Source organism: Spea bombifrons, chromosome 1, assembly GCF_027358695.1.
Source record: "Spea bombifrons isolate aSpeBom1 chromosome 1, aSpeBom1.2.pri, whole genome shotgun sequence".
NCBI lineage: Eukaryota > Metazoa > Chordata > Amphibia > Anura > Pelobatidae > Spea > Spea bombifrons.
Window position 1 is genome coordinate 137,674,661 of NC_071087.1, and position 15,783 is coordinate 137,690,443.

At 36.7% G+C, this 15,783-nt stretch overlaps 1 protein-coding gene across 1 annotated transcript in view; it reads left to right on the plus strand.

Moving 5' to 3' along the window:
* The window catches only part of LIX1 (limb and CNS expressed 1), a 67,065-nt gene that overhangs the window by 14,840 nt on the left and 36,442 nt on the right, over positions 1 to 15,783 (plus strand). The window contains exon 2 of the mRNA XM_053474728.1: positions 8,743 to 8,906. Coding sequence (XP_053330703.1) covers positions 8,743 to 8,906 — 164 coding nt within the window. The remainder of the gene's footprint in view (positions 1 to 8,742; positions 8,907 to 15,783) is intronic.

A 15,783-nucleotide genomic window follows, 5' to 3' on the forward strand; every position in this document is an offset into this window, starting at 1 on the left:
AAACGGATGCAATGTGTCTGTAGTTAATAATACCGGCTATTTTGCATGTGCACTGAGATGGTGCCTTTTAGGTTGGATGCTAGCCATATTGCCATTAACACTCTAAAGGGACTTGAGTTTTTGGCACTGGATTCATTTTAATAACTTTGAATGATGCCATGCAGCCAGTTCTCATTAGCTAACAATGCCTATTAGTCTATGTTTATACTTATTTGAATAGTTTTTTTAAAATTGTTTATTTCATATACGCTAATACAGTTGACGAATTAACTGTAAAAGACAAATATGAATTACTTATTCTAATACTAATAGTCTAATACTAATTAATAAAGCCTGCGGTACCGCAGACACATTGGACGGGATAATAATAATTCTTGCATATAAAAAATCTCTTTCTAAACAACATTTGGGGTATAAACTGTTTTACTTGAGGGTACCAAGCAACCCTGAGTCATCTTGACTGCCTTTCCACCTGTCGTTCTAGAAAAAGTGACATACAAATATCCATCCTAAATACATGTTGGGATAAATATATTTAAAGTCTGACCCTGACTTTTGTTTCATTGGAAGACTAAAACGTAATGGAAATTGACTTTGTTTCAAAATGAAAGAATAATCACTATTCGAAGGCACCAAATGATACAGAGACTGCCAGGGTTTTTTTTAAAAAACTTTTGTGCAATTCTGTTCGTGAAGTCTTGTTTAGAATTGAAGGTGTCAATGTATTTTAAAATTCCTCTGGAAAATGTTGCTTTTTTCTGCTCATCATCAGTCAAGATTGTATCCATGCTACTGAACACAACAGTGTCTTCTAGTGTATTCAGTGCATCTTTGTTTAGTAAATCTTTGTTTTATTGTGCAAAGTATTGCACCGTCCATGAACAGAAGCGCATCTTCAGGCCTAAAGCAGGGGTGCCAAATATTTCCTCTACCAAACATCCAAAAATTCTCTGGGATGTCAATAGTCCCTTCTGAAAGACTTTCATCACCAAAATGTTTCCCCATTACCTAGCTGCATCAGTCCTCAGTTAATTTTATTTGTTGGAAGTACCTCCAAGCTTCACTGGATTTCAAGCTGTTTTCAACAGTTGAAACTATGTTGCCATGTTTAATTTTGCCGTTACTTTAGCTTTAAAAAGCCATTAAAGTCTTTAATGAGCTTGGTTGAAAACAATGTAGTGGCATACTGCATTACTCACTTAGTTACCCAAGTCTACCTTATTATAGAGATGCTCCATAGGCAACAAATGTAGTTGCTACACAAAAGTCTGATTCAGCATTTTATTCCTGACAACCTAAGTAACCTTGATTTATTTATCACTGGGGCTCCTTAAAATATATATATAATATTTTGATTTCATGCATCTGGTTTAAGTTATATGCTGAGTTCTAAGTAACCCATCCAGAGTCTTAATTGGCTTCCTAAAAACACATTTATCAAGATAGATAAAATAAAGACTTCTTTTTTAGCCCACAGAGTGTCAGGGCAGTAACTCATGACAGAAACAAAGCATATGGGAAGTCCAAAATAAGTTGAAAAGGTAAGACCACCCAATATGAACACACACAGTTTTGGAGATTATGTACCCCAGTCATCAAAACGCATTATCTGCCTCAGTCATGCATTATATTAAACATGCCTGAATTTAACCCTTTTGATGGTTTGCTTGATATTTATACCGTTTTGAATTAGGCATCCAGTAGAGAGCAATGAGCATAAGATTGGTATGGTCAAAGAAAAAAAACAACATGCCTCAGCATCCAGCCCTGTTCTGCACCAGCTGAAGACTGTTACAGAGTATCATGGTAAACTCTACATATAATATTCCCCAACGACCAGATATATACATTAAACTGTAATGGGGACAGTACAGCACATTAGGGAAAATGTCATAAGATGACCCATTCACCTGAAATAGCCAAGGGTATTTAATTGCACTATGGGTACCAACTGTGTGAAGTTTCCTTCCACCCCCCACCCCCCCACACTAAAATTATTAAATGTTTTTCATGAGCGGGACAGCTCAAAAAGTAGAGTTCATAAACATATCCCCATGTAATTTAATGCTGACATGTTTTCCCATCCTGTTCACTTTATGCTTCCTTACTGAATATTGAATCATACATGGTTCTAGGGTTCTTGGCTACTACTTTGATTTCAGAATAATTGATGGCAGGCATATAGGATATGTTTTTTTTATTCCGTGATGCTGAAAACAAGAATATTCTTTTCTGTACAGATACAGTATGCATTCCACTGTTCGCAAAATTAATTGGTCTGAATCAGAATCCTCTATATGATATTTGTTTTCAACTGGAAATGTCAAATTTCCCTGTAGTTTTGTGTGTATGAAAGTTAGAACTGAATAACATCATTGTCGGTGTCTGGAAATGGATCTGTGCAGTGATACAAATCCTGGAGTGATATTAACCAAGACATCTTTATTAGATTATGCATTCTTCTATAGATCTTTATTTGTGAAGTAGTATTTGCTAATGTACACACCCGCTGAATTATAATGCTTAATAACCCTGGCAAATAGTGACATATGAGTGTCTACATGAAACAAATTATCTGTCACGTTCTGCCCAGGCTGCGGAGCTTCATATCTGTCCTGCTTTAGTTTCTCTGCGTTGCTTTGATCCATTCCTGGATTTCCTTTTGCTTTGTTCTATTTTCCATTCCTTGCTTCTGCTCCGGCTCTTTGCTTTAGCTCTGCTTCCTTTATTAGGTGTGCCCCACCTGTGTGTTCTGTTTGTCTCTGTCTGCAGTCTTCAGTCTAAGGTATGTCTCAGTGCTGTGTGTTTGGTTTACATGTGTGGTTTGTTTTGTATCTTTGTCAGCAGGGATTAGCGTTAGGACCCACCGTCATTGGAGTACTTTGGCGTAGTGGTGGGCTAAGCATACTATGGCCATATCATGTGACGGAATCTCCAATAGTTATCATGTAGTCCTAGGCTAGTTTCTGTATTCATGTTTGTCTGTCTCTTATGTACCTTTGCCCTTCTTCCTTGAATCATCTGAGGATTCCGGTTCCTCTCTCCTCTCCCCATGTCCCAGTTAAGATTTCCTATCCTTGCTTAAAGGAAGAAGCGTCCGAGGGTTCCGGCTCCTCACTCCTTCCCCTGTGTTCCTTGCCTTCTTCCCTGTCCTTTGTTGTGCCCTGTACCATGTATGTCTTGTCAGGTTATGTTTATTCCTTGTCTTGTGCCTGTTTATACTTTACGCTATTCATGTCATGTTTCTAGCCACTTCTCGTGTATATCTCATATCATGTTTCTTGCCTGGTCTCCCTTTCCCTTGCTTGTTATGTGTCTGCTTTATTAACCCTTTGCTTAGCCTTCATTCTCCCAGCCTGCAGCATCCTGCTCGTGATTCAGTGATATGCTTCATGCCTGCTCCAGGGTGCCTGCAGGATTCGTTTGGTTCTGGATTACATCTGCTGCCATATCAGGGCGCTGGTGTTTGGCTGCACTAACCTAGGTGCTCAACGCCTGGGCGAGTGTGGTCACCCTGCAACCAGGCCCTGCCCCAGACTCCACTGCTGCATCGTGACTCCTGCAAACTACATCGGGTGCGCTGGGTCCTTCCAGTCACCAGCTTGGACCCAGTCCGTGACATTATCTTGGTAAAATATACATTGCAAAGGATAAAACTGCAAGTTACCATATATTTAATTATGATATAATTACATTTATAATAGAGAAACAAGAAACACATGTCGATTATTTTTATTAGGCCTCAAGCTGTGTTAGTTCCACTATGGTGTTGATGACTGTCAAATGTACATTTAACTTATATCATTTGTCCATTACAATTAAGTTGTGTTCATCCACGGTGACTACACTGGCCGTTTTTGGGGGGTTTTCCCATGAAATAGAATTAGAAATACAATGGAGACTATACTAGTGCATTTGAATTTGTACAAACTGCAAATTTACAGAATTCGGTAATTAGGTAATTCATATGAAGCAACAAAAACAGGCTATACCCCCCATCCACAAAGCAGACGAAAACAGCGCCAAATTTTTGCAGGCCCTTTAACTTACATTCTTTTTTTAAATTTCTTTATTAATTGGGAAAGTATTACTTGAAATAACAGTAGTAATGTGCAATACTACTACAATTAGCATTACAAATCAATACAATCCATAGATTTGTCAGACACAAATAAATAGTAGGATATCATTGAATGACAATGAAAAACAGCATAATTTGCGTCAGGAGATACAGAAATGAGGCAAACAGGAAAAATTAAACAGAAGGCTCTCAACCTCCATAGCCGGACTCCCCTGGGCCATCACAAAATTCCCTGCCCTAGCTCAATCATCCCTGGAACCCCGGAATGGGGCATTGACCTTTGAGGACTTGTACGCAATACCATTGAGTAGTATTGAAAGCTAGAAAGATGGAATTCTGTGTGGATCAATCTAGAGTCGCTATGTATGGAGACCACCTATTAAAAAATGATTGACCTTGCTTTCCTTATGTAGAATGGACTCAATACAGTCCAAAATTGTACTCGGGATATGACCATTTCCAGAGAGGGTGTCTGAGGGGATATCCACTGGGATAAAATAACTTGTTTACCTACAGCCGATAGGATACTAAGGAGAGGCCTGGCCCGGAAAGCACTGTGGTGCAAAGTTTGCGGAAATATTCCAAAGATCGCCCATTCTACCGTATTTTGAAAAGAAATACCCAGGACTCCTGTGATGTAAGCCTGCAGCTCAGATCAGAAGAAGGCAATATTAACTTGCATTCTTATTCTCATTCACTCACACTCCCAAATGTTTCCCTACCTTTTCTGCTGATCGCTTCTGCTTCCACTTGGACATATTCTATATCTTCTTTCTTTCATCTTCTATCTTCATCCGCATCTCCATGGCCATAACCTGGCACAAACTTCCGTCAAAATGTCACCACTTCTGACAAAGTCCTATTGTCTGATCCTCCCATCAGGGCACAGAACGTCACGAAAAGCGCCGCGATTTTGGTGGAAGTTCCCTTCAGGTCACGCCGATCCTCCAGTTGGGTGAGAGGACGCCACCAAAAGTACGGCCATTTTGTCCTAAGGTGACGTCCTCCTCCCTCAATTGGAGGATCAGGCAAGAGGACATCACTGGTTAATTCGTGGAGATGCGGAATAAAACAAAAGTGAAAAGATATGGGTATGGAAGTGGTTGGCAGAAAGGGTATGGAAAATTTTAGAGCGCATGAGAGAGTGAACATGAATGAGAGTGTGAGTGAATGTGGGCACCGAGCAACTTATTTTTGTTCTCAAACTACCCCCCCGCCCCCCAATTTTTATCCGAACTGAATGGGCAGGGAAAGTAATTCATTGACCAAAAACAAATGAGCTAAAAACAAGCCAAAAATGTATCCAAACTGTTTTTGGACCATTTGCATGTCAAGTAGACTATCATACCTGGAAGTGGCAGATTTCTAATATATATCTAAATAGTGCCAGGGGCGTCAAAAATGAGGCCCACCAGACATTGAGATCTGAAGCAGTAATGGCACTGTAGTGAGGGGAGCACACTACAAAAAGTGGTCCACTGCGGAAAAAACTTGGACACCTCTGTCATAGGCATACAGAGGCCCTTTTATAGCAAGCATCCCTCCTGTGTTCCAGTGGCACATTGTGTAACTTACATGTGTTACACAGCCAGAAACGTCCTTGAGATATATATATGTATATATATATATATATATATGTATGTATGTATATATTATTGGCCTACACCTGGCTATGTGCAGCTGAATCCTCTTGAAGATTTTGCTGAAGAAGCAATGTATTACATCTGAGACTAATTTACATGGAAAGAAATGTTTGCTGTTCAAATCCTGAGTGGATTTTATTTGACATTTTTATACAGTAAACCTTTGAAGTTGCAGGTGAATCAGGGTCTTTAAAATTTGAGTTCAAATTCTGGGGCTTCTTGGTTTTGACATGACAAGTGTTCTTTTAATGCACAATCCTAGCTAAATTCCTGTAGTTTTCATGCAGCCAAGCCAAAATTATTCTGACGGGAATTTCGTAAGTCTTTGTTGATACTTTTCACTTGGAGTACGGTTCCAGTCATTCATTCTTTTTAGATATCCAAACCAAAACCTTCATGCTGTTTATTTGATATCATCAATATGTGCTGCTAAATGCATATTATAGTTTTCTCCTGTCAGCCACTTCCATCTCAGAAATATAAACAGTTCACTCAAGCCAACGGCTAATGTGAACAGACAAGAAGAATCAGGATCTAGCGATTTTTGTGAGGAATAAATTCATGTCAAGGCCTTTCAATGCATTCTTAAAATAGAATTTTCATTCTTGTTTGATATTACGCTCTTCAGCACCAAGGGCTTTTTATACACTAAATACCATTTTTCTATGTTTGTAACCACACAAATTAGACATTCTTTTAATACAAAAGAAACACATAAAAGGTAATGCTGATTAGTGCTAGTATGTAAAAACACCTGTATTAAACAAAAACAAAAAACATAATTTTAGCAATTTTGAATCATGTACAAAATAACCTATTAAATATCCATGCTTTTTACATGATGTGGGCATTGTTAGACATATGATTATTGTGTTGGAATATGTCCATCTGCGCCATTTTCATAACTATGTATAACGTAGAACACATGGGCAGACAGGGAAGGCTGTGAAACAAAAGGTAAGCATGGAGAGATGGAAGAGTGGGCTACCTTTGTCTTTGACACATGCATCTTTGTGGAATCTGTAAAGTGCATTGGATAGTTTTTGGATATTATTGTATATTATTATTATTATTATTTTTATTATTATTTTAAATTTCCAAATTAGCTTGAGTCTTTTTTATTATGCTTGGTTGTATCTCTTTTAAAAACTATTAAGGTTTGGAATCTTTCATTGAGTAGAATAAGAGAAGGAAACGTTCTAACAAGGTAACAATCAGAAAGTAAAAATAATAGTAACAGGAAGAACAGTTTAGAAAATTTCCCAATCTACATGAAAATAAATGGAACTTTACTGATATTCTCCAGGTTTAACATTTGATTTAGTGCTGTAATTTAGTGCTGTAATTATGCAGATAACATTTTGGTAAATTTGGCGATTCTTACGAGGCCAGACCTCCACATGGGTTCACATTCACTCACACTCTCACACTTATCATTTACTCTCTCTCATGCTCTCTAAATGTTTCCCTAGCTTCTGTGTCGACCACTTTCACTTCTGCTGACTTCTTTGACTCCCGCAACTTCTTCATCTTCTATCTTCTCCCTTCTCTTCAATTTTCAATCTGCTTTCTTCTTTCTTCATCCGCATAATATTGATTGAATGTTTATTTATATCTGAGCAGATTATTCCACGACTTCACCTTCTTCAATACACCAAAATATCACATATAAGAGTTTATTGGCTGATTGCAATCAATTAAATAAACTCACATAGTGTATCATTCATTATACATCATCTCAGAATATTATTCTAGTATACCTGGTATTCTAAATACTGGGTTTCTAGAGTACTTCCAAGGTTTGGAGTAGCTATTTGTCTTTTACCATTAGTTCTCTTCCAGTATCAACATCATTCAGCCAAGCAAAACCCAACTCCACAAGTAGCTGATATCTGTATTCTGTCACTAGCCTCACATATTGCCAGTTACTGTTTTGACTCAATCCATTTGTGACATATTTTCCCAGAACACCCCAGGCTAAAAAAGAAGCAGGAGGCTTTTTCAATGACATGAATAACTTTAATTTCACGCCATATTAGAAACAACTTATATATACATAGTCAGGTCATCTGATGTATAAGTTACAATTACATTGGAAACCAAAGCTGGTATAGTTGATTCCAGATGAGTAATAGAAAGTTATTCTCAGAATTACATAAATGTCTGCATGTTCACCTCTTCATTGGGAATCCACTGATAAAAAAATGCAGTTTTTTAGCTGTTAGATCACTCAGTGTTCTGTTTATTTGTACAGACATTTGATTTTAAGGTCATTTAAAACATAACCAGCTGAAACAAGCATATAGGCTAATTTTCTTGAATAACTACAGTTGTTTTAAAGGCTGTTTAGCTTGATATGGTTACTGATGCTAATATGTCATTGTTTTGCTTTACTGTATAAAGATAAAAAATACTGTATGTGTGTAATAAATCTATAACATTTAAACACCACCCAGACTATTGTTTTAACAAATATTTTTCTATTTTAGTTATATGAAATAAGGTAATAATTTATTTAAATCCCCTTTTATGGACTGCATATACATGTGTGTAACAAGGTCCATTGATGAGTATACCTACAGCGAGCAAGTGCAATCACTAGCAACTGATGACAATTCTATAGATCATGCTATAAATATAGACATAAGGAAACGGATAGTATAAAAACTACCTTACGTTTCTTAATAAGAAGATATTGCATGCATTTAGAGTGCCATTGATTTCTTTAAAGCATGATGAGTAACGTAATGCTGATTCAAATATGCTCAAGCCATTATCTTAAGGGCTACCAACACTGAAACCCAGTTTGCTGAAAACATTAATGCACATTGATCGTCTTTGTTTAGGTAAGGATATTTAGCCATTTAAATACTTCTTTAAGAGTGAAAAAAAAAAGCCTTTTCAAGTAAAAATCTAATGCACATTTTTTTTGTTTACATTTTTCAATAGGCATCCACCATTCCAACATTTCTTACCAATATTATATAACATTTTCCATGTTGTGTTTTATTTCTCTAGTGAACGTGGTAGCGTTACTTCAAGATTTCTGGGAAACTAAAGAGAAGAGGAAGGCAGCTTTTCCTAGCGAAAGTTTGGTTGTTTATGAATCGGTCCCATCCCCAGATCCTCCGTTTGTGTGTTATGTTACTCTGCCAGGAGGAAGTTGCTTTGGTAACTTTCAGGTGAGAATCGAGTTTCAGCAGAATCTTAATTTATGTATAATTCCATTATATTAATATATTGTGATGATATATCTACAGGATGTTGTACAATTAAACTGAAATCATGCCGTAGAAACTGATACATTTATGTTTCTACAATTTGTAATTTTGAAAGAAAGTTCAGAGAGGACCATAAATGATGAAATATGTCAGTATCTGAGGACAAGTCAACTTAATTAAGAGGGGTTAAAGATATTGGGTTTGGGTGGATACAAAAAGGAAGCAAAAATATGGATCCATGTATCAAAAACAACTAAACTTACAGTACTGTGAAATGCTGAAAAATAATGTGACGTAAGCATACTTTCAAAAATAGATACGTTCATATTTTTTTTGTATTATTTAACAAAATGCAAGTCGAGTAAACAAAGAAAATCTAAATCAAATCAATATTTATCTTGAAAAGTGGTTGGACAGAACACCAGGAAGTCCCTGTCTGCCTTGAAATTTCTGTCTGATGCAGCATAACTACCTTGTGTCTAGTTACTGTGCTCTTGTCATGGCTTTTGACATTAAACTGTCCTCAGCAACCTCACCTTGTTAATTAGTTTGGTTGTTCCTCACCCAGTTTTATTCCTCCTCCACAGATGTTTCTGTTTCAGTGCAAGTGACTTTGTGTAAATATACCTAGAGGAATTGATGTTTTTTTTTAAAGCAAAGGGTGGTCTACTGAAATATTGATTTGATTCTGACATTTCTTGTTCACTTCCTTTGCATTTTGTTAAATGACCAAGATAAACCATTATCATGTCTATTTTTGTAATACTATATATTAACAATAATTGATTTCATGTGGTGGGGAGATCTTTAGACATAATAGCCATTGTTTACAAAAGTAACAAAGCAAGTGGTGCTGATTTATAATCCATGTAGCAACTAAACCCTCTAAATAATAAATTATAGTGTCCGGTATAAGCACTAGAATTGTGCATTTGCCTTGGTACATTTTGGTAATAGTAGATCCAATCTGTAGTATGTGCTTGCCTCAAACTTTAAGTAATGCACGTATACACACAGCTGGTACAGGGAAACTGCAAATGACCCATTAAGTCGGTTATGGTTACTTACTGGGGAGGAGAGCCATCTCATATCCAAGAGAAACACATGTTGTAATGACCACATTAAGGACCAGAGGTCACGGGACAATACTCGCCAGGAATGGGAGACCCCCTGCGCTACCCACTCCTATTTTCTCAGTACACCCCTTTCCTTAATCAAGTATTTGAACTGTGAACACATGAAACATTATTTGTTGTAATTACTTTGATGACATCCCATAGACATTAATTTGAAGTCGGTCCCCCCTTTTGCAGCTTAGCTTTCACTCTTCTGGGAAGGATTTCCACAAGATTTCAGAGGGTTTCTGTGGGAATTGTTGCCCTTTAATGCCGTTGAGCATTTGTGAGGTCAGGTACTGATGTTGGATGAGAAGGCCCGACTCACGGTTCATCCCAGAGATGTTCAATGGGGTTGAGGTCAGGGCTCTGTGCGGCCAGTCAAGTTCTTCCAATCATGTCTTTATGGACCTTGCTTTGTGTACTGGAGCACAGTGATGCTGGAATAGAAACATGCCTTCCTCAAACTGTTCCCACAAAGTTGAAAGCATAGCATTGTCCCAAATGTCTTAATATGCTAAAGCATTAACATTTTACTTTACTGGAAGTAAGGGACCAAACCATGATTGCAATAAATAAGAGGTATGTCCCAATACACAAAGAAAGATCCATAAAGACATGCTTTTATGAGTTTAGCCAGGCCTTCTAGTCCAACATTAACGTAAATATAATTTAGCATTTACTGAATTCTGAGTTTGAAAGCAATGCTATATATTATCAGTATAAACATTTAGCTTTTTATATGTTACATTTTTTTCACACTTAAACATTTGCATATATTTCTCTATTTTGGTCTATAGCTATACAAACTTTTATTATTGATAATCTGAGTTGTAGTAACCCTTCCGTGTAGCCAAAATGCACTGTTCCATAAAATAAACCTTACTTAATCTGTCACTTTGTTATTTCTTCTGAAAGCTTAATCATAAAAACACAGAACATTTTAATAAGCTAGCACAGTCGATTGGTGCTAGCTTTGTTTCACATGACATGTGTTTTTAACAAAAAATAGGAATAAAGCAACATTTTACATGATCAAAGACATATTTCCAGAAAAGACCATCACCAGTTCTAAGAATGATGGTTCTAATGCAGCATTTATTTATAAAAGTGTTTTTGGAAATGTGCTACTACCCACTGTGTATGAAACACCCTTTCAAAGAAATTATACAAGCAGAGAAATAGTAGTTTTCCTATGTATAGTTGGTTCTCCATTAAAGTCCATTTGCTAACCTCCCTTTACCTACTCATACACTTCATACCATAAAACGCCTTGTGTAAAAGTGGTAGTATAGCCCAGGGGGCAGATGGGCCCTTTAGCCCCAAAACAATATGACAAGCATTTTGGTGGTATCACTGTACTTAGGAGATGTTGCTGAACACATTGTGGTGTTGTTTGGGAGCAACATATACCAGAAGCTGTAAATTCTTACCCAAAGTGCAATATTCAAGCATGTATGGCTTGATGGGGGTAAACTGAATTGACCTGCTTCCAAATAGGACAAGGGCGCAAGATTTGCAAAAAAAAACCATAAAATATTGGGTGTTTCTAAACTCAGGAGAAATATTAGAACTTTTTGAGCAGTAAATTTAGGTGATATGATCAAAATCAAAAGAAGCCCCTATTGTGCTTGAAAAAATTACATATAATTTGTGTGGGTGCACTAAACGAGAGAGGAGAAAATTGCAGTAACATCTGCAAAAATGTTAAAACAGCCATTGTCAAGAAGGGTACAAAAAACACCTCTGTTCTTAAGGCGTTGATAAAGTAAATAAACACAACTTAATACAACCTTTCTGGTTTCTGGTTCTTCAAGTATCAGAAAAGTGTTGCGTGAAAACACACCTATCCAGTGTTTGTGTTTCAAAAATTAAAGAATGGATTTTAAAGTTAGCATTAAAACTAATACAGCCTTTTTAATATAAAGTTTGAGGATTCACTGTCCCTTTAACTCAGCATTTATGTTATACCTGCTTTTTATAATGAGAAGTGATGTTTTCAGGAACACAATGATTATATTTTATGAAATAGCGTTACCCTGCTGTACATTTACATTTATTTATCTTATATTCAGAAATAAATACATTTTGTTAGCTTGTATGAGCATGTGTTTGCATTTTGCCTCTAAAATTATTATCATTTATTTATACAGCGCCAACAATTTCCGCAGTGCTTTATAGGTTCTCTAAATGGAAATGATTTAAACTAATTGAAATGCCATGTTCCTCAAAACATTGTAAGATTCTGTACATGAACAAACTTAAAATATAAAAGATGATGTTCAAATTATTCTGCAGCACTACACATCTACATCCTAACCTTTCCCATAACTAATTGCTATATCTATGACAAGCATACCTGATGTCAGTGGGAAACATCCCCATTTAAAGGCAAAATGGGCGTGTCAAGACCCCGCTCCCACGACCCGGAGGATTCGGGTCTTGACCTGGAGAACCGGTGTTTCACCTGGCAATCTCCAGGCAAACCTGGAGAGTTCCCAGGTATGATTATAAGACGCCCCCCAAACTTTGGATCTGAATGAGAAACCCCCCCAAACCACTGATTTTTGTTGCTCATTCATATGCACACTTATTCTCTGCCATACTGTATGTATACTTGCACTTTGGCACTCATGCATACACACATTTATGTAAGAAAGGTATGTGCAGGATTGGGGGTTATAAAGTTTTTTTTTTTAATTTTAAGGACAGATAGAGCTTTCTTTTGAGACCATTTTTGCAAATTTTAATTTTCAACAAAATTTGCTAATTTCATTAATTTGACCCCAATGAAACGAATGAAAACAAAGCATAGAGCTCTGATTTTTGGTTTGCATTTTGTTGCTCTCTCACGCTCTCATTTATTCTCTCAGTGTCTTCCTACCTTCTTCGATAACCACTTCCGTGTTCCTGTCAACCCTTTTCCACCCCTCCACTTTATCTCTAGCCTCTTGTTTTTTCTTAATTTCGTCTCCGTTTCGCCAATTAGGGAAAGGGTGTGTGCAGAGGCCCCACCCTTTTGTCGAAATACCTATATAAAGGAGCTAACAATGGGGAGAAGCGGACAAAAAACAAAGAGACAAGAGAAAAAGCAGAGCGGTAAATGAGAATGTGAGAGAACATGAATGACAAAGCCCTAGGCTTAGTCGGCTTTGCCGCCGATCTGAGATCTGATTAAATAATGACCTTGATTATAAGACGAGTTACGTAGTTTTCTCAGATTTTTATAATAAAGCAAATATGGTATTTAATCGAGTAAAATTTTACCTTGATATTTTGCTGGCAACACTTAAATGCCTTGTGAAACAAAAGCAGGTACTCATGGAAACTTAAAACAAGTTTCTTAAAAATGCCTATGGTTTTATCTGATTAAACCTTCAGAGCAAGAAAATGACAGATCTGGCATGCTTTAATTCCTTTATACGCACACAGTATTATACCTTTTAAATATTACATATAAGTAATCATTTAAGTCATTTTTTTATATAGTGTTTTCTTTTATTTCCTCGTTTTTTTTTAAAGGTGCACCATTTCATTAAAATTTTGATTTGGAAATGGTAAAATGGTTGTGGGATTGTACATTGGCTTTGAAGTACCAGAGTTAATATATACCAGTTGTTTTGTTGTTCTGCAGGCAGCTGCTATTACAATAGTTCTGTGTTTAGGTTTTGCATTTTTTACACTTTCTATATATACACACTTTAAGACTGATTCAACAAAGCGGTTATTTTTAAACCCCAATACTTTAATCTGAATCCAAGAGGCTTCTGATGTCCGCATAGAGAACTGTAAACTCTGAGACTTTAAAAAAAAGAAAAACAAGTTTGTAAATTAAATTGACACTCCAGTGGCCCATGCAGCCACATATATGAAGAATGAATATGTAAGTACATTGTATGTACTTTAGTATTTATTCTACAGTCTGTTAAAAATAAATTACCTTTAGGAGAAGCTACAACTCCAGAACCGCAGAACTGTGGTCCCATTTTCGTGCCATTGATTGGCAGCTTGAAGCAGCCAGCCAGTGGCAGGAAAGTACTTTCATTGTGCTGGAGCTGAGTGGATCTGAATACATATTCTGGGAGCAGGGGATGTGTGTGTTACTTCCCAAACCTAGGGGAAGAGACATATGCTTACAGAGAAGTCCACAGAATTCCAGCATGCATTTGTACCTGAAAATATGTTATTTTTGAAAGTACATATGATGGCTGGGTTTTTCCTTTAAATATGGTAATGAAAGGTTATTAAATATAGAAACTAACTTAATTTATTTGTTTGGGTAGCTAAGATAATAGACCAGGGAGGAGCAGTTGATATAGCTTATCTAGATTTTAGTAAGGCATTCGACACTGTCCCCCTAAGAAGACACAGTCTTTGGGTTTAGATGCTGAATAGTTGAATGGATAAGGCAAGTGATAGGAGGCAGGAGTAATATAACAGATGGTAAAGTATGTTTTTTTGCAGATGTTACAAAGGTCTGCAACAGGGTATTCTGAGTGGAACCCAAATGGCAAATTATTTAAGTAACTTAAAAGTCACAAGTGTGGCACCTGCAGTTTAATGTTGATAAAAGTAAAACAATGCACTTGAGACGTAAAATTCCCCAGGCAGAATATACCATTGGGGACACTGTTCTGTCAGTAACAAGGGAAGGACTTAGAAGCCATTATTTCTGATGACTTAAATGGAAGCAGATAATGCAAGTAGGGTACTGGGTTGGCTAGGGAGTAGCATTAGTAGAAGGAAGGGGGAAGTGGTTCTGCAAATCTCTGGTCAGACCTCACCTAGTGTTTTGTGTACAATTCTGGAAACCCCATCTCCAGAAGAATATTGACACACTGGAGAGAGTTCAGAGGAGAGCTACAAAAATGGCATGTGGCTTGCAGGACATAAACTATCAGGTACTTGAAGGGATTTAACAAAATACAGACGGCAAACATATTTGGAAGGATGGGCAATGTCAAGAGGTCATCTTCTAAAACTAGGGTCAGAGGCTTAGATGTAACGTACGTTCTACTTTACTCAGAGGGTAGTAGATAAACAGTCTCCCAGCAGAAGCTTTCCTCACTATAGGGTGCTCACTAGGGATGCTCACAGCAACCAAATTCCTTACCGAGAGGAGTAGTTTCCAGACACCTAAATTAATCTTTTCATAAGATTCCAATAATTTTTTATTTTTTTTTAAAACATGAAAATTCTAATAATCACTATTTACTTTCAGAAAAATATGATGTCTGGTATAAACGTATAAGAAATATCAAGTGTATTCATTGTTTTAGATCTGTTTTTCTTGATCGTGTCCCTCATTATTTGGTTCTCATAGGGCTTAAGAACATCCTGAACCAGCATTAAAAATTTGCTGAAATGCAACTTAAAAAAATATTCTGTCTTTGAAGTCTCCATTTTAAGATGTGGGAACAATAAAAAAGAATTTAAATCTTGATAATGCAGTAATGGAGTCATAAAGGAAATACCATTATCACTAGATTCTGTTTCACTGCTTATAGAAATAAAGTTATTACAACTCATGAACATTAATGCTTAGTGGATTAGTGTGAAAATGTGTGTGCATACGGCAAACCCACAGAACTGTAATTTTAGGCTGAAAAGTCTGCAGTTTTGTAACCATTATTTATAATCATATATATGCCTGTCATCCCTCCCTCTATTTACTCTTTTTCTTAATGCCCTCTTTCTCGTTCTTTCTTTTTCTTCCCTCCCTT